The sequence below is a fragment of the Antedon bifida genome, chromosome 7 (assembly GCF_963402885.1).
Source record: "Antedon bifida chromosome 7, ecAntBifi1.1, whole genome shotgun sequence".
Taxonomy (NCBI): Eukaryota; Metazoa; Echinodermata; class Crinoidea; order Comatulida; family Antedonidae; genus Antedon; species Antedon bifida.
Window position 1 is genome coordinate 17,697,220 of NC_136232.1, and position 26,178 is coordinate 17,723,397.

General features: G+C 38.3%; 1 protein-coding gene across 1 annotated transcript in view; it reads right to left on the bottom strand.

Annotated features, from left to right (window-relative positions):
- Positions 1-26,178, bottom strand: part of LOC144848615 (uncharacterized) — a 48,751-nt gene that overhangs the window by 11,018 nt on the left and 11,555 nt on the right. The window contains exon 2 of the mRNA XM_078705431.1: positions 12,633-12,895. Within this exon, the coding sequence (XP_078561557.1) occupies positions 12,633-12,895 (263 nt within the window). The remainder of the gene's footprint in view (positions 1-12,632; positions 12,896-26,178) is intronic.

Consider the following 26,178-nt stretch of genomic DNA (forward strand, 5'->3'; position numbering starts at 1 on the left):
CTTGGCCAATTCAAACTAAAAAAAAAAATAGATTAATTTCACAATTATTATTTCACACTAAATTTCAACTTGGACTTTTGGCTATCCGCAATTTGCGGATAACCCCTTGTTATTGTCAGGATCTTTTTTTTCTTCTATCTTATTCTACTTTCTTTCGACGAATTTTGTTGCAGCTGTATCGCTAACTCAACCTAACATTGTTAACTTTGTCAGAAGATTGACATCTAACTGTAGATGTGCAGGAATCTTTGTTATATGACTTCAAAGTGGCGCAGATTAAGTTACGCGTGATTTTATGAAATTTAAAGGTTGATCAAAAATATTTATCAATGAAACTTTCCAAAAGTACACTTCATAATATTGAGCAATTTTTAACATGTTAAAAATAGCATGCTACGCAAAAAAAATATGCATTTTTTCAATTTTTATTTTTATTGTTTCATTTTAACATCATCATGTTAAAAATGTGAATAAAAGATGAATCTTGTAATTTCTTTTTTGCTCACTGTATATAATTTATACAGTGCATTCCGTAAATAAAAAAAATTAAAAAAACAAAATAGGTACAATTCACCACTGTAAACATTTATTCAAACTGTTTTTGTCATGAAATTTTATATTTTATATAAGAAAGATGAGGGCGTATCAATTTGATATCTGTGGTGCGCGTGCATACAATTGAGGGATTAGTGCTGTTCCGCCATAACAAACGCAGAGATTGTTGATGCATATAACCAATAATCTATATTAGTAATGGTGTGTGAAGTAGGATTCTTATTTGAGAAGGCTCAAATTTAATTTTCTTTATAATTTAATACTAATAGAAGGTTTGCTTTGAGAAAAAGACACTTTAGAATTTATATTTCTGAAACTATAATAAATACAAAATTATAAACGAGAGGGAGTGATTAGAACATACAAAAAACTTGTACATGCTTAAGTACATACTGAAAGTGATGTACTACTGTTTATAGCATATTTGATATTTCTTGTCAGTAATAATTACTTTGACAGAATATGTCATTTTGAAAGTTAATATAACTGTAAAGACTGTTTACTGTTACACACTCGATGGTTAGCACATCTAGATATCTGTGTACAGGCAGTTCCTTTTCAATCTGGATCAAATCAAATCAAATCACTAACCATAATAATGATAATAATAGATAGATTTATATAGCGCAAATATACGATGTCTTTATGCGCTCGACAAGCTTTCCTGCGTTCCTATCTTGATATTCTAGCCCAAGGATATATCGATCTTGATTTCGATTACAGTCTGCTCTTGATCTCAACAGTGAATGAATGAAATTGATATAATCAGGATTTGACAAAATTCGCTTTGCCACAGGCACCATCATTGGGGGAGGGTTGTTGGGGGGTGGCAGGGGGTTGTGCTGTAAGCTCAAATACGCAATGTTGGGTCAGAAAAGGAGGTTGAAGAACGCTGCCCTAATATATTATATATATACACTAGCAGTTACTCGTGCTATTTTTCTGCCTTTTTTTTTTATTGTCTTTGGTTACACAAACCAGAAATGGTGTTGGTAGTCTATGAGTGCCGCTTACCTGGATAAACCTGACATAAGCCCTTTTCCACAAAGTGCGAAACAATTACGAAAAGAAGAATTTTGCGGTAGCTCACCTCCATGATAAATGGGACAGTCCGCTATAGCACCCTCTCGTGGGGACAACTCCCACGTAATACCGTCATCATTTCTCAAGACCTCTTGTCTGGTGGCGGTGTGTCTGAGGAAGTGTAAGGGTTTTGAATAGTTGATACGATCCATTTCTCAATGGTCGACTTCGCGGTGCGGAGGAACAGAGGCGGCAAAAAGGTGAGACACTCCGTCTCTAATTGTCTTAGTGCAGTGGATATACCACTTGAGGGCCCTCACTGGGCACCAAAGTTTGTCTCCGTCAACCGCCTAAAAAGATGTGATGGTGGGGACAAACACAGCCGGCGGCGAATATTTTAAGGTCTGTGTCTTGGCCAGGAAATCTTTCCTAAACACTAGCTTCACGCTGCCCCGCTCGAACCTCACGTGACCTGGTTCTAAGGTAAAGAGCTTGCCTCAGCGTTTGCAAGATGATAATGCGAGCAGGAACGCCGTCTTCAGCGAGAGGTTATAAAGAGTAGCCTTACTCATCGGCTCGAATGGGGGGGCGTGTAAGAGCGGCTAGGACGACGTTAACATCCCATTGAGGAATCAAGACCTTGACTGGAGGTCATTCTCTGAACATTCCTCGTATCAGCTGAGTGATAACGGGGGATGACGACATAGTAGAACCGTCTTTAAGTGTTGGTGTCACTGCCCCAATGGCAGACCTAGAGCCTGAAATGGTGCGGATCTGAAGACCTGACTCAAATAGGTAATGCAGGAAGGCGCATACTTGACCGAGGGTAACCGACCCTGGCTCTTTTTGTTGGCACCTGCACCATGTAAAGAAATGCTTTAAATGGCTATTGTAACCAGTAAGAGTAGATTCCCGATGAGATTTCGCCACGAGGGCGGCAGGGCCATCCAGAATGCCTGAATCTCGGAGCTGATCCCTGACAATGGCCATACAGTAAGGCGCAGGGATTGTAGGTCCTGTAGAGAGAACAGAGCTCGGCCCTGCGTCAGCAGATCCTCTCGAACTGGAAAACGCAGGGGATGATTGTAGAGCAGGTCGATGTGGGCAGCCGAGAGTTTGATGATGTTGTCTATGCACCACAACGTCAGTGTCCACAGGTGAAAACATTTAACGTCGGGGACTTCGTTCCCCTTGACGATTTATATATGCTACCACCGTTGAATTGTCGGAATGGATAAGGACAAGACGACCGGTCACGTGAGGCCGAAGGGCCTTCAGGGTTCTTTCGACTGCCCAGAGTTCTAGGAGGTTGATGTGGGAGCGCGCCTCCTCGACCGTCCAAACGCTGGAGGCGCGAAGTGCCTTGGAGCAACCGCCCCAGCCTGTCTCGGTTGCGTCTGTCTCTATACGGACGTCCGGTAAAGATTTTTGAATTGGCATTCCCACAGTCAACCTGCCTTCCACCAGCCACCATTCGAGATGCGTCTGAATGAATGCATTCGACGAGACTTTTTTGTGTAGGGAGTCTATGTGCGGTCGGTAATAAGCCAGCAGATGCAGCCGGCAATACGGAACTAAGACAACCCAGTGATCTGAGCCATTCGTAAGCCGTCGGAGCACGAGCAGATATTAGATTGCCTGTCACAAGATTTATCTGTGCTCCGAGGTATATCGGGGATTGAGTCGGCACCGACACGACTTTTGACATAGAAACCTGCCTGTTCTGTAACGAGAAGGACATATTGTAGACTGCTCATCAGTCTGTCCCTGGACTGGGCCATGACCAACCAATCGTCGAGATACATGAACACTCTTAGGAACGTGAAAGTAAGCGTCTTTCAGATCTATCGAGGCTGCCCAGTCTCCTCGTCTTAGCCCCAGTAGGATGGATGAGAGTCTCCATCCGGAACATCTGGAGCCGCTTGTTTAGACTCCTCAGGTTTAAGATAGGTCGCCAATCGCGTGTCTTTTTTTCTGTGAGGAAGATGGTCGACTTGTGTCCCGATATGGCGCATTGTTCGTCGACTGGTTCTACTGCTCCTTTCTGAAGCAGAGAAGTGAGGCCGTCTTTAAAGGCTCTGGTGGTATTCTTGTCGATTGAGCGCCCCCGCTCACCGGGGGGTCGTGAATTCGATGCTGTAGCCATCCGTCGCAAGGATCGTCTTGGTTACACGTACGGCAGTTAATGCATCGCATGTGGCGATCCTACTTCACACTTGAACGCGGGCCCCTGCAATGAACGCACTCTTGTTTTGTCATATTGGCGGGCAAAACACCTGTCTAACAGACACACAAATACCATCTAGCAGCCTACTATAAACCTAGCGTAACTAGTCTTTGTTATGGTGATACGCCTGACTGGTTCTATTGTTGCCTACACAATCTGCCGGTGAACTTCCGGTGAAGAAAAATATTTCTGGCTCGTGTTTTCAACGTATCAGGTCAAATTAAAACGATATATACATATCGGTATTTCTGCCTTGTTTACAAGTAAACAAAGGCAACGAATTGCAACGTATCTAATTCTTTATAAATAAAGAGCAACTTAGCCTCGGCTAGCTTGACTTGGCTGAATTCTTTAGAATTCGAGAAATTTTCTCTTCAAATCTTTGTGTCTTGTCGATACGAAAAGAAATGATGACAGTATTATGTGGGAGTGGTTCCACGAGATATAGCGTACACTATAGCATACTGTCCCATTTATCATGGAGGTGAGCGACCGCAAAATTCTTTTTTTCGTAATTATTTCGCACTTCGTGGAAAAGGGCTTACGTCGGGGTTATCCAGGTAAGCAGGCACGATATAGACTAGCCTATTTCCTGTTCAGAGTCTAGATAATTTTAATCAACTAACACTCAAAGCACTCTGATCTTTACGAAATAGTGCTATATAAATGTCGCATTATAAATGTTATGAATGAATGCATCTAAAGTTTTAACACACGGTAACATTCATCCTTATCTGGTACACATCATTTCTAGCTTATTGCAATCTTATCTATTGTTCATCGATTTGGATCTAATATATTATTCACTTGGAAATAAATTATACAGAAACACAAACCAACAGTGGTGTTGGTAGTCTATGAGTGCCGCTTACCTGGATAAACCAACAATAGCCCCTTCTCCTCGAAGAGTGAGATATAACTCGAAAAGTAGAAGTTTTCATTGAATTCCCCTCTCCACAAATGGTATAGTCCATGAACTATGCCCTCAAGTGGGAGCCTGCCCACAAACCACCATCATCATTTCACAAGACCTCTTGTCTGAGGGGACGGTGGGAGGGCGTTTATCCAGGTAAGCGGCACTCATAGACTACCAACACCACTGTTGGTTTGTGTAGTCTATTTCGTGCCTAGCTTACCTGGATAAACCAACAATAGCCAGTGTAGCACCGGACTAGATACTAGTCGGCGGTGGGAGACAAGTTTAAAAAGAGCTTTGTGTATCCATTACTTTCAGCTCTGCTGTGGCTACTGGTGCAAGGTTTGTGGAGATATTCGGTAGGTGGGAGAGAGAGAACTGACTGTGTACACCAGCTTGCTGGTACCACCAGTATACAACATGTATGCAATCACACACAAGTGATGCATGTGAACCGGTGGTGGAGTGTCTGATAAAGCACATAACTAAATTTTCAGTTGAATTTGCGCCTGACTGGTGCGGGGCACCGAGGCAGTGATATTGAGACACTCCTTCTGGCAGTGCGGTGGATTGTAACTTAACTGCCCTCACTGGAGACAAGTATATATATATGTATTATGTCACCCAAAAGATAAGTAGATTTGGGAATGATAAACACAGTCAGCAATCTGCGAGCCGTCAAGCATCAATACTAGCCACATTCAAAACTAACCAGATCTGAGGTGTGTGCAACACGCCTCAGCATTCATATGTTGTCTTCTCATTGCCAATAAGAATGCCAAAAGGTGAGAATTGTAATGGGCCTTGTCGAAAGGCATCTGACTGATGTATCAGAACGGCTAGTACGATACTGACGTCCCAACAGGAACTAGGGCTTTAACATGAGGCCGATCTCTAAACATCTCGCAAAGCAACCTGAAACTGCAGGAGATGTAGGTATGCTCAAGCTGTCTTAAAAGGTCGGAATTACAGCACCCAAGGCAGACCGGTAGCCAGACACGGTGCGGACCTGCAGGTCTGACTCAAAAAGATAATGCAGGAAGGCGCAGACTTTACCTAGATCTCTTTCATAGGGTCAGTCTATTGGCGCTTGCTCCATTTAAAACAGTGTTTTAGTTGGCTATTATAGACGGCGAGTAGGGTTCCTGTCGGGATCTCGTCACAAGGAGGGCGGCCAAGCCATTTGGAATGTCCGAGACTCTGAGCTGATCCCTGACAGTGATTATACAATCAGGTCGAGGGATCGGGGGTTCGGCAAAGTTCAGTCCTGCGTCAGCAGGTCTCCCTGAATCTGGAGACGTAGAGGCTGATCGTAAAGCAGGCTGATGAGCAGAAAAACCCAAGTCTGTTGTGGGCAATGGCTCTATCAGAAGTACTCGGCATTAATGGCGTTGAATGTGCGTCAGGACCAACGGCAGTATCGAAATTGGTGGAAATGCATGAGCCCAAAACCGTCCCACGGTATGGACAGGCATCCACTGCCCACGCATGTTCATCTTGACTACAGTGCGGAAGATGCGTGCTGCCTGACGTCGCAAACAGATCTATGTGGGGCCGCCCGAAGTGGTTGAAATTTGGGTGGCAATCGGCGGAAAGGAAACGCCATTCCGTAGGATGTAGATGTGGGTTGGGACAGAGTGTCCGCTTCCACATTCAGTCGGCCCGCAACTTGGGCCACTGAGGTCTACGTTGTGGTCTGTGCAACACATTAGTAACGTCCATGTGTGGCATCACAATGTTGGCTACCACATGCCTGCTGTTTATGTGAGCAACCACAGTTGTATTGATGGAATTAGCGAGAACATGGCGATTTGCCAGATGGGGTAGGAGAGCTTCCATGCTCAACTGCCCAGTTCAAAACGGTTGATGTGGGCATGTCTCCTTGCATGATCAAATGCCGGAGAAGCGACTTCCACTGACAGTGCGTAGCCGCCCAACCTACTTCGGACGCATCCGTTTCAAAACGGAAGTCCGGTTCTGACCCCTGAATGGGTCTGCCCACAAGCAACCAGCCTTCCGCAAGCTACCAGATGCGTGAGAATGAATGAATGATTTTGGACGGTAAGCTGCCGAGAGGTGCAATTATAATGGTCGCATCCTGAGTCGGCAGCACGGAACGAGGGCGACAAAGCTAGACAGTGACTCTATGTGCGTAGCCAGTCGTACCCCGTCGGAGCTTGAGCATGAGATGTAGCACTGCATATCTTGCCTTGGCCACTCGCTCATATGGATGGGCACGCATGGCCCGTTACCAAATTGATTTGAGCTCCGATATAAAGAGGATTCTGTGTTGGCAGAAGACAAGATGTTGCTTCATTTACGCCTGCAGACCTTCCTCCCCAGGCCCGTCTCGTTCTCCCATACTTATTCTTGGAGAGCGAGACCATCGTAAAACGAGGTTTGCTGTGGGCCTATATATCGATATATGAACTGGGGGAGGAGGTTTCATGTGAGAGGGTGCGTTGGGCTCATCCCTCGGCAAGCTCTCACTGCTGCAACGATAGCTTGCAGTAACGCAAGAAAATCTCATTTACCCCGGGACTGCAGAGGCTGCAGCGGGTGCATTGTAGCTGCATATTGGAATCCTGCTTGTTCCGTTACGAGGCGGAAAAATGCTAGGCTGGTCCCTGGACTGGGCCACGATAACCAATCGTCTAAGTACATAAATGTTTGACTGCCGTGTTAGTGGAAGAACGCTGCCAGCGTTCGTACCAGGCGTGTCACACACGCAGGGCCGTTTAGAGGCCGAACAGCAGAGCGACGAATTGGTAGAAGTGATCATGGTTTCGGAAGCACATGATCCTGACCTGCAATAGGCATGTGAAAGCACTCTTTAGCGTCTTTCGGTCTATTGTGGCAGCCCAGTCGCCTCGTCTTAGCCCCAACAGGATAGATGAAGGCTGTCTACATCCTACCTGCAGGGCCGAATGAACCGCTTGTTCAGACTTAAAGGGGGTAGCCAATTGCCAGATTTCTTTTCTGGCAAGAGATGGTGGACTTGTGTCCCGGGATCGCATATTGAATGTGAACTTGCACCACAGCTCCTTTTGGAGAAGTGCGTTGAGGCCGGCCATGAGCGCCTGTCTGTTAATCGGCTCTGGCGGAACCTCGTATGTCGGGCACCACCTCTCATAGGGGCTCGAAATGATATGCGATACCCGAGCGCTAATAGTAGAGACTTACTTATCCTTTGTCATGGCCTACCATACCTGCGCAAAACCATCTCAGGCGACCCCTCCCACCTGCCCGCCCTCGCTCGGAGGGACGGGCGCCCCCAAACCGTCACCGGCACTTCACATTGTTGTGGCGTCGACCACCTCTGTCTCATCTCTCGCCACTATTTCCATGACGGGGATTATGTAAAGCTTGTCTAGAAGTAGAAGCCTCGTTTCTTTGCATAGGCTGTGCCGGTGGCGGAGGGGGTAGCTGCATCTGCAAAGGAGCAGCGGGGGAGCCGGCGATCGCGATACTGTCTTTGGCGGAAAGCTGCCGGGAGGTGCAATTGTTATGGTCACATCCTGAGGCGGCAGCACGGAACGAGGGCGACGAAGCTGGCCAGTGACTCTAATGTGCTTAGCCAGTCGTACCCCGTCGGAGCATGAGCGTGAGATGTAGCACTGCATATCTTGCCTTGGCCACTCGCTCATATGGATGGGCACGCACGGCCCGTTACCTAATTAATTTGAGCTCCGAGATATTAAACGAGGATTCTGTGTAGGCATAAGACATGATTTTGCCTCGTTTATAAGGAATCCTGCTTGTTCCGTTACGAGGCAGACAAAAGCTAGGCTGTTTAACAGCTATAGTCCCTGGACTGGGCCACGATAACTAATGCTGTGTTGGTGGAAGAACGCTACCGGCGTTCGTACCAGGCGTGTCACACATGCAGGGCCGTTGAGAGGCCAAACAGCAGCGACGAATTGGTAAAATTAGGTTTATGAATTCAACGCCAAAGAAAATAAAGGACAGTACCGCCGTCCGTTTCATGAATGCCTGCAGACCTTCCTCCCCAGGCCCGTCTCGTTCTCCCATACTTATTCTTGGAGAGCGAGACCATCGTCCTATCACTGTCATCTCTTGCCGGATAGACGACCATCGTAAAAACGAGGTTTGCTGTGGGCCTATATCGATATATGAAACTGGGGGAGGAGGTCTCATGTGAGAGGATGCGTTGGGCTCATCCCTCGGCAAGCTCTCACTGCTGCAACGATGGCTTGCAGTAACACCGGAGAAATCTCATTCACCCCCGGGACCGCAGAGGCCGCAGCGGGTGCAGTCATGATTGGAGGTGCATTGTAGCTGCACTGAAAACAACAGCTGATCCGAATATACGGACCGTGTCCAAAATGAAGTGTCAACTATGACTCAGCTAGAAAACCAGACCAGTCAGGAAAGAAGCATAGACAAGATGGGTGTGTAGAAAGCGACGACCTCGAATTGGACGACTCCAACGACCCGGGCGACCTCGAATTGGACGACCTAGAATTGGACGACCCATAACACGAAACCGACGACCCTTATAGCCTAGCCTAGCCTAGGCCCAAGTGTGGTATAACATCCCGAAGCCGAACATAGCCAAAGATCTTTAAACCATACCTTATATAATACTCGCAAGCAAACAATTGATTGAAAAAATACAGAAATATCGCCATTTGATACTGAATGTGTCGATACGAACAAACGAACAGATATGGAACGCCAAGAGTGCATCATTAAAACTGCATTCGACTCGATTAGCACACGAAATATCATAAACATGGCAAACCAGGTCAAAACGGCCCCTTTTTCAGCGGCGGCGTTGGCGTTCCATATCTGTTCGTTTGTTCGTGTCGACACATTCAGTATCAAATGGCGATATTTCTGTATTTTTTCAATCAATTGCTTGCTTGCGATTATTATATAAGGTATGGTTTAAAGATCTTTGGCTATGTTCGGCTTCGGGATGTTATACCACACTTAGGCCTAGGCTAGGCTAGGCTGTAGGGGTCGTCGGTTTCGTGTTATGGGTCGTCCAATTCTAGGTCGTCCAATTCGAGGTCGCCCGGGTCGTTGGGGTCGTCCAATTCGAGGTCGTCGCTTTCTACACACCCTAGACAAGATCTTTGATCCTGCAGTATGTAGGCCTAGGCCTCATATAAAGTTCCAGCTAGGCCTTACAAAATTATGTCTAGCCACAATGTTATTGTTAGGCAACATGCATGGGCAACATCTGACCCTGCAAGATCTAGGCCTAGGCCCCCTATGAGAGCATTAATAAAATTTAAGAAACTCAGGAGGCCAGCCTACAATAAGCCTAAACCACCATGCTAGGCAGTAGACAAGCTGTCCTGCTAGATTTAGGCCTGGCCACTATGGTACTGCAAACATTTCAGCCAGTTGGCCTAAGTGAAAACATTCACAAAAATGCTTGCTAAAAGTCATTTTATTGACATTTCAAAGTTCAATGAATCTCTGTAACCAAGAAAAAACTACTTAGCTTCATATAGCAGCAGTCTCAGTATCAAAACTCTATTGCAACAGCAAGAAAACTGTGCAAGCTCTTTGAAGACATGTTTACTCTTTCATGTCTCGAAAAGAAATGATGCTGGTGGTTTGTGGGCAGGCTCCCACTTGAGGGCATAGTTTATGGACAATACCATTTGTGAAGAGGGGAATTCAATGAAAACTTCTACTTTTCGAGTTATATCTCACTCTTCGAGGAGAAGGGGCTATTGTTGGTTTATCCAGGTAAGCTAGGCACGAAATAGACTAGTAATTGTTTATTATATATCGTTGTGTTAACAACAATTACTAAAGTGGCAGTCGAAATTAGATGATAATTTATTTATAAAACTACATATTTTGGGTGTTTTTGGTGGTATATTATTTGATATTTTTGTGTGAAAGCTTTTAAGTTTAAACAAGAAATATTTCTTACAAAAAACGCTGCTCGCTTATTGACGTAACAGTTTAAAAGATATATTGTCCCTCTGAAAAATATTTTTTATTTCAAATTTGTTTTTGAATGTGTCATTTTATTGTCACATAATAGTTATTTTACCTGAAAAAATGTAATTGTAAGCAAAAAATACTTAAATTGTCTGTCAGACAATGGTTTTCGAGTTATAATTAAACGTTTCTTTTCTCTTTTTATATGTGAATAAATATTATTTTTTTGTTACAGAAGTGAATAACTTTGATATGAAATACAGACTCAATTTCTGTTACTTTAGTACAAACATGGAACTATAATTATAGTTCCATGGTACAAACAAAAACTTTCATGCACTTTACAGTATTATATAATATCATGGGACTCATAAATACCAGAAATGCTTTGGGATTTGTCATTCAACCGTTATATTTTTTTCCCAGACGTTTTTTGGGTCTAGCAGCTGGGACCTATAAATTATAGTGGAGTTTCCATTTTCGCAAAAATGTCAGTCTCTCAGTACTAAAACTGCTGCTTGCTTTATATCGGATTATGTCATCTCTTGTGACGTAGCGGGCTAGAGCAGCAGCGTGAAAAATGTGTATGCAATGGTGGTAGTGGTGATGTACTGTATATGTATATCAGCGGGCCGGTTAGAATTCATGTTCTGTGCCTGATGTGTTTATATATACTTTTTTGGCTGTTTTACTTTACACATAAAACATATATAGAAAGTAAGTGAAAGGAAATATATAATGTTTAAAAAAATAAATACAATATTAAAAATAAAAACAAGATAATAAAGAAAAAGAAATTTTAAAAGGAAATTTAAGTAAATCATAGAGAACACAATTAATTTTCATTTTAAATTTCATTTCTAATTTTTTGCAATATGTTTTGTGTATTATTTGTATATTTATTATTATTGTAAGAATCTTAGAACCACAACATACAACATTTTTCTAACCTTTCACTTTGAAATGTCAAATATAAAAACTAGTGAAAAGAAAGGCAGTATGATAGCAATGAGCTTCATATCTCTGGGGCATTTACAATGCATAATTATTTGCCTTTTTACTAGATATATCTTGCGTTGTATTAAAAGCCAATGTGATATCAGATTTGGCCTTTAGAACAAACCAAGACGACAAATGTTGACTAAAGATGCATTGCCTCACTGTACAGTAATAAACAACCATTTTATGACTTGTACACAGGTAATAAATGGATGGAAACTATACAGACAATTTACATAGTACATTGTATAATAATGATTATGTTCTCTTAGTCTTATTTATGATTATAATTAAATTCTTATACATAATAAATTGAGGTAAAGGGGTCAAACCAGTTAAAGAATGTATCAGCATTAACATCAATGAAACGATCACGATTTTTACTAGCTTCCTATTTCTAGACAACTAAAATATTATACAATTTTGTTTTTCTAACGAATGCCTGTTTCTGCAACATATAGAATAATCATTTATTGGAAAAAATAGTATTCCTGCTAAATTTGTATTTCCAAAAATTGTTTGTATTGTTTATTGGTTGTGCGATCGGTTAAACTGCGCCCACAACACAAAATATAATGTATTAATCAAAATGTTCATCCGCACAAACTAATTACCAACTTGATGTTCAGGGAAATAATTTGCAACTCCACCAGCACCATGAAGCATCATATATGGGTCTAGTCTAGAGGTCCTGAGCAATGGCTCTTTCATCTGGATTTTTAGATATTAACTGCAGTTTTTAGTTTCCTAATTCTATTTATTGACAAAAGTCCTTGTAATTATAATTACTACCATATTTGACCCCAAATAAAAGCTTGTATCTGATTGGCTATTACGTACAAACAAAAGTCACCATCACCACTATTTGAATTTTCAAAATTGTGTTTCTGCTGTCCAAAAATAAGAGTAAATTATAATACAATTTTATTTTTAAAATGTTTTTAAATACTAAAAATAAAAAACAAAACAAAAAATTCATTATACCTTGCAGACATCCAGTTCATATTGTGATTCTATTTGGTCTTGGGCCGAGACCCACCGAGATTCCATAACACTCTTAACCAGTAACTTATCAGCCTGATATTCCTGACACTTGCGCAAGATATCCGTGAAGTTTGTGCTGGCAATTAGTCGGAGATCCTTCACACAATGTGGTCGAGTTGCTGAAGTAAAGAGGTCTTTACTGATCTTGGGTTGGGCATGGTAGTGCTCACGAAAAACACTGTAATCATCAAGGTTAGATTCAGCTGCAATTAAAAAGTAACACAATTTTATTCAATTGAATACCAGTAATTACAAAAAACAAATCTCTCTATTTGTTCCTCAATTCATATATTGTCAATAAAATAAATAATAATCAGAACATTCTTCAAATATAATAATGTTGATGACGTATTGTTTCACTTTTTCTTAGAATTAGCAAGCATTGTGAATATAAGTACTAAAACAATAGCAAGGTTTATAAATTATTAAATTATTTTTGCCGTTTTGTAAAAACAATGCATATATATTAATTATGATAAAATGAGTAAAACAATGCACTACCTAAGTAGCTCACGTCGAATATCCTCTCGTGGATGGTCTTTAGGCCAAGCTTAGCTAGGTTTAGATTTGTAGGCCTAGCTGGTAAACAGCAATAACATACGAACATCGTATGCAAGCTATAAGTTTCTAGCCCGACTTTTAGATTAAGTGAACATGCACACGACAGTCACGTCCACATGGGTCGTTGACGTAATGACCTTAGGATCTGACCTTGTAATCTCTATAGTAGCGCTCATTCGTGGTAGTATTCCACCGCTGGGTCGGTGGAAGTACAGAGGCTTAGGCCAGGCTAAGTGTGTAGCTTAAGGCCTAGCCGAGACACTTAATTTTCTAAACAAAGGCTGGCGTCCTAGTGATAAGACCCAGGCCATAACCAGTATTATTAAAAGCTTTATTTAAAATAAACAACAGCTAATTAATAGCTGTACTGTAATAGGGTACTAGCAGTCGACATGAAAATCTAAAATTCCCCATTAATTGTCTTTCTGTTTTTGCCAGAATCTGTTAATACAAATTGGGTATTAGAATTCTTTCATTTGTTTTAGCCTTCACAATCGATCGAAAGTGGGTGAATATCGAATCACAGAAGAAAAACGAATATCAATCCGCACAAATGCATGTTGGAATTTATAGCTTAAATTATTAGAATCGACTATTTTTAACCTATTTAAAGACCATATAATATTTATTTTTACATTAAATGTAGTTTGTGACCTTAAATTAGCTAAAAACATAGGGAATGGGGATTTAAAGAATAGAAATGTTTAGAAACTGCCATTGACTTTTATAAGCTAAATGAGTTTGTCAGAATACTCAAATTTTGGGTTGATGACATGGATTGAATTAATTAACTTAATTTTAAAAAACAATCAAGAGTAGATAAATCGTTCAGACATGCCTATTCAGAGCTGTAGCCAGCATGAGGTGCTCACCTCGTCTGAAATTTTAAATTTTAACCACCCACACCGATTTCCCAGCATAGATCATATCTTATAATAATAATAATTATATTTAAAACATCTTTGCCTTGTCTGTATTTAACCTCACACTATACGACTTTACCTATTGCTCCTTGGCAAAGGACAAACACTAAAAAGGGAAAAAATAACAGTAATTTGACGTTTGACTTGGTACGTCACGTACGCAACCTCCTCCGTTGTGTACCACAATGGCCGAATTAAAATGGTGTCTAGTCTCGGCAGCTGGCCAACCATATCGACTGATTGTGTCATTGAAGTTTTTATCAATTACATCTATCCTTTGAACATAATAAATGTTGTCAATCACGGATAGCTCGGTGAGTAAAACGCCGTGGCCATTGATATCAATGCTTAGTACATTCGACTTCGTATCCGCAAAATGTGTAAATAATAAGTGTCACCGCTTCAAGTAAAAAAATCAAAACTAGACCACAATTTAATTATAAAAGAAACAAATCAACCACCAACAAAATTTGCAAAAGATCAAAACCATTGAAATAAAAAAAAATGTAAATGAATCAAAATAAACACACACAAACAAAAAGAATCCAAATGGTTTAATATATTGTTGAACATGAAAACAACTTACCACCACAATTACGAAAAACAATTAACAATGTGTTTATGTCGTGTTTCCGCACTTTTCATTCGATTTATGTCCACTTTTTTATTCTATCTATAGGTAAATGTGACTTATTGCATACACATCACTATTTCTGAGCATAATTAAAAACAAAGCTCAACAAAATATCAAATAATACGCCACAAAAAACACCCAAAATGTATATAGTTTGGTGTTTTATGTTAGTGTCAGCGTGCATCATCTAATTTCTACTACCACCACCGTCTTGATTTCAAGTCCGTAAGCAGCTTTAGTTTTATTATTCCACATTATTATTATCATCTGAGTTCTATAAATTACCAATTCATATTGTTTCATGTAAACTGCCGACTGATTGACGAAGTTCAACATGCATGTCCCTCACTTTCTGATGCGCAACCTAGATTACTATTCATAAATAACAATTTTTCTTTAGCATAAAGTCCCATATCCAGTATTGCTTTCATTTCTTTTACAGATATTTCAAAGTAAAGGAATACTTCGTGTACAAAAATCAATGGCCATAAATAGTTCAGAATTTGACAATTTGTTTTTTTTTTTATATAATTTGTCAGAGTACTTTTATCAGGTAAGAGTGTGCTTTTATAATATTTATTCATCCCATGCGAATTAGTATATAATCACATAAAGGCAGAAAAAGAGAGTGCGGAGCACAGGTTACTGGTTATCATAATTATCATAATATCCTTTTTTGTATCAATAACGATGTGAAAGAATAAATCATTTGATGTTTAAAAAAAAAAAATTTCCCCTTAATAGGGATTGAATCAACCATTTTACATACTTAAACGTGTCTCTATCACCTTAATAGGGGTCCCTGAGTAGGAGTTGGCTGTAGTATTATAAAATATATCTTGCCTCTCGTTTTGCGGAAAAGTGTTCCAAAGGAGGGGTACGGAAATTGCCTTCATGATACTGTTGACACAGACATGACTTCAAAGAAGTCGACTCCCAAAAACTTTTCTACTATTAGAGAAAGAACACGACTAAGAGAAACTTAAAAACTGAAAGTAATAGAATAGCATCACAAATGATGCTCATCAAAATCACTTTCCAAATGTCTAGCAACAGCTATGCATTAATGATGTGCGAAAAAGTAAAACAAATGCTCTTTAGTACAGGCTTAGTTATAAATTTATGCAACTAGTACAATGATATATACGGTTCTAAATTATGTTATTGGTTTACTATTCATGTATTAAATGCCCCGACCATGCATACATTCATTATTTTCATGAAACCGTGCTATGTTTATTGCGTGGTTATATATAGAATAGCAAGACTGCAAGAATATTAGTACATATTTGGCACTTAAAAGATGTTTCAGATACTTTTACCTAAAAAATGAAGTTTGGTCTACAGAATGGTATCTACAAAAAATTACAGCAACGTAACCCACATTCCAGCTTCATGGCTATGTGAGACTACACATGGCTTATGAGGTATTGGTTTTGATCGCGATCCACGAACTGCATTGTTTTTGATCGCGATCCTATGAGAGGCATTTGTTTTGCCATGCGTCTATTGTAATGTGATATAAACAATATCGATGAATTAAGGGGAACAATGATTGACAAATATAGCAGTTACGCCCAATATTTTTATTTAGCCTAACTAGCTAGGCCCAGAGTCTATAGCGCTTAATGTTAAAAAAAACAATGAAATATCACGCACCCTACGCCTTTGAGTATAAAATTACATCGGCAGAACTGATGATAAGACCTTTTGTTTGAAATCGATTGAAGCCCTATAGCCAAGTTGTTGAGTAAGCTGGCAGGACTGTATTTAACTGTGCACTATCTGTGTCCCGTTAGGACCCTGAGATACTTCTGCCCATGTTGCAAACCATTTAAAATGTCTTCCTTCTTAGGCCAAAACGGCCCACTGTGTGGCGGAAGTTAGTTTCAAAAGATGGATGGATTTTCAATTAGGATGATATTTATTTGAATAAACGCCCAACACCTCCCCAATAAAACATCACTTAGAATAATAATCGCCACAACCATTGCCCCCCCCCCCCACCCCACACCCCCAACCATCTAATAAACACCCATCTACATTTATACACACAATATTGTATTATACTATACTATTTGTAGTAGAATTCATTGGACTGAATATTTACCAAGCATATTTTATTCTTTTTTACCACTTTTCATATCTACTAGATAATTTTATTTCAGTATAAATGTTCCCATGTTATTAAAAATAATCGAATAAAGACTTCCCTTACATGAACTCTGCCTCCACCCTATAAAGCCTCTACCAAACAATAAACACTATATACTTGAAAATGTTATTAATCATCTAAGACACTGTGAAACAGAGTAGGTTTAGTTTTACAAATCAAGCATTTCAATAATGGTAACGGCCGAAAACTTCCAGGCCAGAACGTCCTTCTATAACCTTTTTACCTGAGTCTTTATCATACCGAGAACCATCGTCTACACTTACTAGACGAGGAGCAAGCGAAGCGAGCTCACTCTCTAATAATTGTAATAGTTTTCAATTTTCTTAGCTCAGCCGCAACCATAGAGCTGGTCATTTCGTTTCAGGTTTCGAAGTATAATAAGTCCAATTTGCAGGACCTAGCAACTCTATTTATCAAAATGTTCTTAGCTCCACTCCAACCATGGTGGGCTGGTCCCACATAAGTGTCCCGTCATCCAATGGTGTATCCCCATACTCTTGTTTGGGTGCTAGCTTGGTGTTTTTGTTATCTTTCTTTTGTTTTCCACTCTTTCTCTTTATTTTCAGCGCATCGTATATATTTGCGCTATATAAATCTATTATGTAGACGTTTCAAATGTGTAATCTTCCAATCTGTGCTAATAATTTTTTAGCTTGGTCTAAACAAAGTTGTATTACAGTCCGACTTAAACATGTAGAATCTATGATAATGAAGGGAAACAGTAAACTGTACTTTTTAAGGACATTAAAACGCTGTGGTGTCTCTTCCCTCGACCTTATGTCAGTGTATTTAGGTTATGTTAGACCGGTGTTAGAATACGCTGCTCTGGTTTGGAACGGAGGTTTGACATCAAACCATATTAGGGTAATTGAACGAGTTCAGAAACGTGCCTTTAAAATTTAATTAGGAAGAAATTATACTTCATACAATAATGCTTTGATTATGTTGCGTGTAAAAGGCATAGAGACTTTCGTATATCCTTTGCGAAATCTATTTTGAATCCTAAATCTAAGTTGTTCCCACTTCTTCCACCTAGAGGAATACTATTCATAAATATTATACCCGCAATGCTGACAGGATACGTAACATTAATTATAAAATGGTGCGTTACAAGACTAGTCCCTTATCATATTTTAGTACAGTTACTTAATGAGTTAAATTTGTAATGTGTTAATTATTGTAATCATTTTCTATTATCATAAAGTGCAATTCAGCTGAAATTTTTTTTTTTCCTGCTGCTAAATTTTATGAATGTATTTTGTATGTATATAATTGAATTGAATAGAATAAATAGACCAGTGATATACCATGGCAGGCTGGTCCTGTTGACTTACAATTTTGGGGCCTTGATAAGTTCAATTTCCAGGGACCTAGAAGCTCTATTTTTCACAATTTTCTTAAATCCATCCAATCTGTATACTTGTAATTTGTATTTTGTTTCATATTTCGAAGTATAATCCAATTTCTGGGGACATAGCAACTCTATTTTTCAAGATTTTCTTAGCTCCATCCCAACCATGGCGGGCTGGTTCTGTAGACTTGTAATGTTTGCGCCCCCAGACAGCAACCAGCCTACACCTCTGCAATTAATGATATACCTCTTGGCCTGTGGGTACGTTTTACGTTTGCGTATATTTTCTATGCTACAATTTACCCAATAAATATAGGCATAGGCATATTGAACTTTAAAGGCCATTTTTAAAATTGAAAGAATGGATTTACACACAGTCATTGCTTCGAACCTCATGCAATGTGTTTTGCACGCAGTATTTTATTTATGTACCATAAAAAATGGAAAAAGTGTGCTACCCTAAATCTGATTAAAACGGCCTCAAATTACGTTGCTTTGGGGGACTTGTACTGTTCAACGCAAGTTCAGACTATTTTACTGATAATGGTGGGTTCAGACGAGAATACTGTAGGCTAGTGCATTCATATGCATGTTTAATTAACATGCATATGAATGCATATGTTTATTATCATTATTATGTTTATTAACATAAATATAAGAGTCATTATAGGTAGGATGGAGTGGTCCTATGTTACATGGTCTTTAAACTTGAGAATTAAAATAAATATAAACTATGCTTACATACTAATTGTATTTTTAATATATGTTTAATTTTTCCTTGGTTAAAAAAATAGCAAGCTAATCTGCAAATAATTTTAGTAGACATGAATACACAAATGAAAATGCACGTTTCACTTGAAATAATATTGTACAGGCTTATCTAATTAGGTGTGAACAATGGGGAATCTCACAAATTAGTGAAGTAATATGCAAAGTTAATTGCAAAAATCCTTCCTTTAGGCATTGTAATTATATGCAAAGGTGTACTATTTTGTAAACTTGAATTATATTGGAGATATGTAGTTTAAATATAAAATGTTGATTTAGTCTTATTATTCATTGCTTTGGTATATGAGTATCATTGTTTTAATATGGTATATTGTGTATGTAAATGATAAAGTGGTAAATCATTTTTTCATGCACCACTCAAGTATAAAGTACCACACCACCTTCACCACTTTTGTCTGTAGAAATATAAATTTATTGTGTAAAAACAACGATAAAAATACCTATTACTATTATGAGCAAGATAAAAACAAATGGACCAAAATTGTTTTTTTGTACCAATAGTAAATTAATCACTGTCCTAATCCCCCTGATACATTTCCTTCCAGACTTCACCTTAACAACTTGGGTGGTTATTGTTCAATTCAAAAACAGATTTTCTCATAAATGTAAGACACTATGCCATGCCATGCCATGGGACACTATCCCATGCCATGCCATGGGACACTATCCCATGCCATGCCATGGGACACTATCCCAATCGATCTAATTTAAGGCCAATCTATATTTTCTGTCAATATTATAATTATTTATTTTTTTAGTTTTTCAATGGTTAACGACCCATTTCCTACAATTTGTGACGTTTTGTAAAAATAATGCATATATAAAAACTTTAAAAACATTAAAACCAGGTCATTCCTTGTCTTAAATGTACGTTTTATGGTAAATTATGATAAAAAGAGATAAACAATGCACTACCTAAGTAGCTCGCGGTGAATTTCCTCGCGTCGGTCGTCTTTAGGCCTAGCCTAGCTAGGCTTAGTTTTGTAGGCCTAGCTGGTGCAATCGTGAAGGGAAAACAATAGAAGAATTGTAACTTAAAAATACCCTGTCTTACCTGATTTTTATTAAATTTGTAATAGATTCTTTAAAAAAAAATAAAGAAAATGAATTCAGCGAGACATTTTCACATGCCAACCTTGTAGCCTACTTTAACAGTCTGTAGTATGTTGTTTCTCTCTTGTAATTAACTATAGAATGTACAATTAAGACAAGGAATGGTATGGTTTAATGTTTTTGAAGTAATATATGCATTACCTTAATCATGGATTAGCCACTGATTAGCAAAAATATTATTAATTTATTAATATTTAAAAATATTTAAGATCAGTAAAAATGGATTGGATTCTAGAATTATACAGTCTTGATTCAGATATTGTTGAGGCAATGTCGGTGACCCAGGTCAAACTCATCATCAAAAATAGCCAGATTATAGTTCAATATTAAGAAAATGAAAAAAATAATAAATATTGAATATAATTGTAATATTGAGCAATATAATGTAATATAATACATTTGCACTGTTAGTCTTTACAGCTTATTGATCTCAAAAGAGATCTTATCGACATTTTCAATGTCTTCTCACAGCAAGAGCGATTAACATAAGTAGCAATGCTAGATTGTAATGCTGTCAAGGAATGAGATAATGAGCAGTGTTCTTAAGACTACCAAATTGCTCAATTTTCTTAATAAGCCACTTGCATAGCAAAAACAGCTTAAAACAAACCCTATATATTAACTGAGTGGTGTCATCATTATTACCTACCTAGCAGGGCTCGAAATCTCTAGTAAAAATTTAAATAATAGTTATGATATTTGTTATTACTTTTCAGTCTAGCAAAAGTAATTTATGCTTGATCTTCTCATTAATCCTATACAATTATATAGTACTATTATACTAACTAGGTGGTTGCTCATTTTACTGTTACACTTCTTTTGTTTTAGCAAAGTTTTACTTGTGGATAATATAGTAAATGTTAAGCTCTAAACTCCAAGAAGTAAATAATTGCTATTACTGTTCTGTGATATTTTTCACTATAAAACATTAAATGCATGTGGCCATATGCCTCATTTGTATGACCAGAGAATTATTGAACATATCAATATCTTGAAAGTGAAGTCTTCACTATGCATTCACTATCAGGATATTAAGCAATTTGAATAAATCATTTTGCAATGTGTACATATAATTACTGTTAAGGTGTTTTTAAAGTGGAATTAACAAATTGAGTAAATAAATGTTCAGTAGGTTGTGTGGAATAATGTATAGACTTATAGTGCATTAATGTCATAGTTCATTAACATGAATGGTCATATTTAAGTTATTATTTCATACAGTATATAGGTATTGTCTACACCCTTGAATCCTAAAAATAAAATGGTAATTACAACACAACTTATTAGTTTAACATTTAAAAGGAATTAGATAATTGTGTACAATATCCAACAGCGGTGATGATTCCACTGGGAATTCTGACTGAAATGTTCTGCTGGCAAAGTTGTGACATTGTCAAATTCGTTGAAACTATATAAAATCTTATGCCCTCTATTTTATTTATATTATCACAAAATACCTTGTAACAGTGGTGGATCCAGAGGGGGGGCGCACCCTCCGCATGCGCCCCCCCCCCCTCTATAAATCTGAAGAAAAAAAATGATCATACCATAAGGAAAAAAAATGTGGGAAAAAAAGCGTAAGAGTAAAGTACTTTCACTTTTGATTAAAACACATTGTTTCAGCGCCGTGCTAATTTATCTTTATTAGAGGTCACCATTGCCGTTGCTGTCTGTAAATTTCTAAGAGTTGCAAATGAATTGGCTATTTTCACCTGAAAAATAAATGCATTTTGGTCCCTGGATGTAACATGATATTGACGCGTGTATCGTACACATACAGCGAGCTGGGGCACGAACGATTCGTACAAAGGACACCGCCATACAACCGCGTAGGCCTACCTATTGTTTAGATTGCTGGCAGTCAGCAAGCATAAAGTGTATATACGTAAAAAATGGAACGCCGTGGTTACCTACAGTATGTGTGGCTAGTATAGTGTATCATCATCATATATGAAAGCGTCTTCATTTATCATGAATTTGATGTGCGAGAGTACCATTTCCGGCCATCTGAGGCGTCATTCAACAAAGTTCGCTTCGTCACAGGTACTGTTGACGGCCCTGGACAAGCACGTTTTTCCGTCATGTGCAAACGCTGACTTGCTCAAAGCGCCCTGTTGTGACACTTTTACTAAAAATAGGCCTATGGGAAAAATGTCCCCATTTAATAGGCTAGTACCTCAGGTTTCATAAAATAAAATATCAATTTTTAATACATTTATAATAATGTGAAAGTGCCATTTCCGGTATGGACTCTCTACAGTTGCGCCTCCCTTTCACAAAATCCTAGAACCGCCCCTGTTGTAATCAATTTTTAAACATCCTGATAATTAATGGACTCTACCAATGTTAATTAAAATTTACCTAATATTACCGGAAGCTCCTAAGCTTTCGATTCCAACTTGTTATTTATTTAGTGATAATCCACCCATTCTGGCACACATGCTAGGCCTCTAGCATATATGCCTACTCTTCAATCAATCAATGTCTGGGGAATTTCCTGGCAATGAGAAATCAGACTATATAGCTGATTATGGCCTACATTTTAAGGTTTTATCTTTAATGCCAGTGTAATTAAGGAATGGATAAAACAATATAAAACTCAGTATTTTCATCTGAAATAATATGTAAACTTGCGTAATATAGCAAAATAACACAGAAATAGTTTTATTTCGATCTTGATCATTTTGGCTTTAAAAAATTATTAACTAGGCCTAGCAAGCAGCTAGGCCTACGTTTATTTGATAAACTTTTAGTGAAACAATACTTATAGCTAGCGTGAGCCTAGGGTACGATGAAAAGAAAACACGGGAAGTGTTTTTAAATATGGTCTTTTTCCATCATTTGTATACATTGTTTATTATTTTGCCGGGAAAACCAATTTTCCTACCGACCTAGCCATTTTGGGGATTTATCCAAAATGTGGCCAACACAATAATTTTTTTTTTGGCCTAATTACGTTTTTTTAGTAAATAATAAATAAATAATAAATTGGAAATATCAATAAAATATAAAATGTTTATAAAATAGATAAAGTTGTTTAATGGAATTCGCACAAATTCATTGCTCTAAATTAGTGTAGTAACGATCAGTACAGAGAGCCCATGTGAGAAAAACATTCCGCTGTGGGTGATTCGCGTCTACCAATCAAATACTGTTAGCCAGAATCCAAAATCATTCAACTGTGAGCTCTGCCAATCGCGGGAAAGCTCAGCTTTGATTGACTTACGATGACATCATATCACAAAATGGTGGTTTTGTATAGTTGAATTGTAAGACACCATCTAACGGTGGTATGTCAAGGGTATTGTTGTTGGTTTTGTTTTGCATGGACAGGTGGTGGGAAGCTGGACAGAGAAGCGTGGAGGAGGATCGGGGGAGAAACGAAGAGGCCATGAACGAAGCAGGTTGTTAAATCCTGTGAGGAGATTTTTTGATACAATTTGTCCTGTGTGGACGCCAGGGGTGAGTTGATATACTGAAATACTGATGTACATGGTTGGTTATTGTTAGTCCTGTGTGGACCTCCTGCCTCTCCAATTACAGTTGTGGTAAGTGAATGCAGAGAAGCCGCCTCGTAAAAATATATGTTGTTGGGAATTGCGAGTTCGGTGTGAACTTCAGCAGACCGCAGTGTGGGTATGTGAATGCCGAGAAGCCGCCTCGTAATAATAATAATATATGTTGTTGGGAATTGTGAGTCCGGTGTGGACCTCAGCCGACCGCAGTCTGTGTACGTGAATGCTGAGAATTAGCCGTGACAATATTTGCGCGTTGTGTTGTAAATTTTCGTGGCCCGGTAGATTTGCTTGGAATGTGCATGTGTGGTGTTTCGTTTACTGTTGGTACTAACGCAAGAACGCAACCTAGGCCTAGCCAAGGAAGATAACTTGTGTGGACTGTCCGGTAGTATCTATCTTTGTTTTTTTTGGTGTTATTGAAATTTGGCTTTTATACTATTAAACTTATTTAAAGTTGAATACAAATGAATAGATTAGTAGACCACTCGTATTATTATTAAGCATTGTGTGCGATAAAACATCTCGGCCACTTTGTGACAATGCTTAAACTGGACATAAGCAAGGCAGCATGAAATCCAAATACAACTTCATTCTCTACAGAGCCCTGTTCATAATCGGTTACTTCGCATGCCAGTGAAGCTGTAGTCTCCAAGGCCACAGAACACACACTGATGTTAACTGATATCACAGTACATGCCACTAAAGTGCAAATAAACTTCAAATCTTTCAAACAATCGAAAGCGTTCCTCACCTCTTTGACGCTCCTAGAAAAATACAGTATTTGTGACGGGTTTCTGAATGTGTGCTAAGCGTTTGTACAAAACAATTTGAAACTCCTTTAATGCATTATATTTTAAGCTTTAAAAAATATATACTTGATCTAGTTTTGTGGGGAGGAACCCATTTAAAATTGGAAAATCAATTTTCATCAGATCGTAACTTTTGATCCAGAAATCATAGCGAAATCAAGCAAACTGTAAAATCTGTTTTCTGCACACACTCGGAAAACGAAATAACTGCAACATATAAAATTAAAGCATTTCCTTCCAGACGCAGGTACCAGAGGGATGAGCGTCCTATGTTTATGCATGCATCGGTGCAGTGTGTGCACACTGCTTGGAATTTTTCGGAATATTCGTACTCTATTAGAATAATAAGTATAATATTAAGTATATAAATACTTCTTTAAAAATACATTTATATTAATCCTTGCTATGTACAAATAAAGTTGAGGTTAGTAGGTGTATATATCGGTTAGCACCTCTGAAAAATTACAACTCTCTAAATGGATTTTATATTATATTATATTAATAGCAATTTCAAAAAGACTACTTTATTGACTTCAGATTCAGCAGGCGTACGTTGTCTGGAGCATAGTTTGACCTCCCTAATTTTAGAGTAAAAGCTATGTCTTGTTTAGATACACATCAATTAAACTTTAAACATACACAAAATCATGTTTTTATGATCATTTTTTTTTTTTAGAATCAATTGTATGTATAATAAGTATAATATTAAGTATATAAATACTTCTTTAAAAATACATTTATATTAATCCTTGCTATGTACAAATAAAGTTGAGGTTAGTAGGTGTATATATCGGTTAGCACCTCTGAAAAATTACAACTCTCTAAATGGATTTTATATTATATTATATTAATAGCAATTTCAAAAAGACTACTTTATTGACTTCAGATTCAGCAGGTGTACGTTGTCTGGAGCATAGTTTGACCTCCCTAATTTTAGAGTAAAAGCTATGTCTTGTTTAGATACACATCAATTAAACTTTAAACATACACAAAATCATGTTTTTATGATCATTTTTTTTTTTTAGAATCAATTGTATGTATACAGTAGGATGTACAGTTCATAATGTTTCCACAACCTACAAAAGCATAATGCTATACCAAATAAATAGTACAAAATGGACTTTAAACAGCACAATTTTATGAAGTCATTGTGTGTACCTAATGTAAATATCGTACTATAGGAGGATATGTGTATTTGATTCAAAACATTTGATTAGCTAAACTCATTATCAGATCTGATGAATAATAACTATGATGAACAACCACTCACATGATATATAACAATAATATATAATTTATAAATAATTAATATTAGGACACAATGACTGTGTTTTTAAATTTGTGGTTGGAACTTTAATGGATAGCAAGCCATTCAAACATAATACTGACAATTAGTGAATTAATGAAGGGGTCCACCCCACAGTATATGAATCTATACAAATTGTGGTAATTAATACTGTCGATGTCGTAAGGCTGCTGTATGAAACTGGACAGCTCTTAACATTAGGTAATGTGACGGAGCATTATACAGAAAATTTACACAGGACTTGAGAGGCATTCTGCAGAGAGAGGTCTTTAGAGGTAACATTTCTTCAAAGAAAACAATATATAG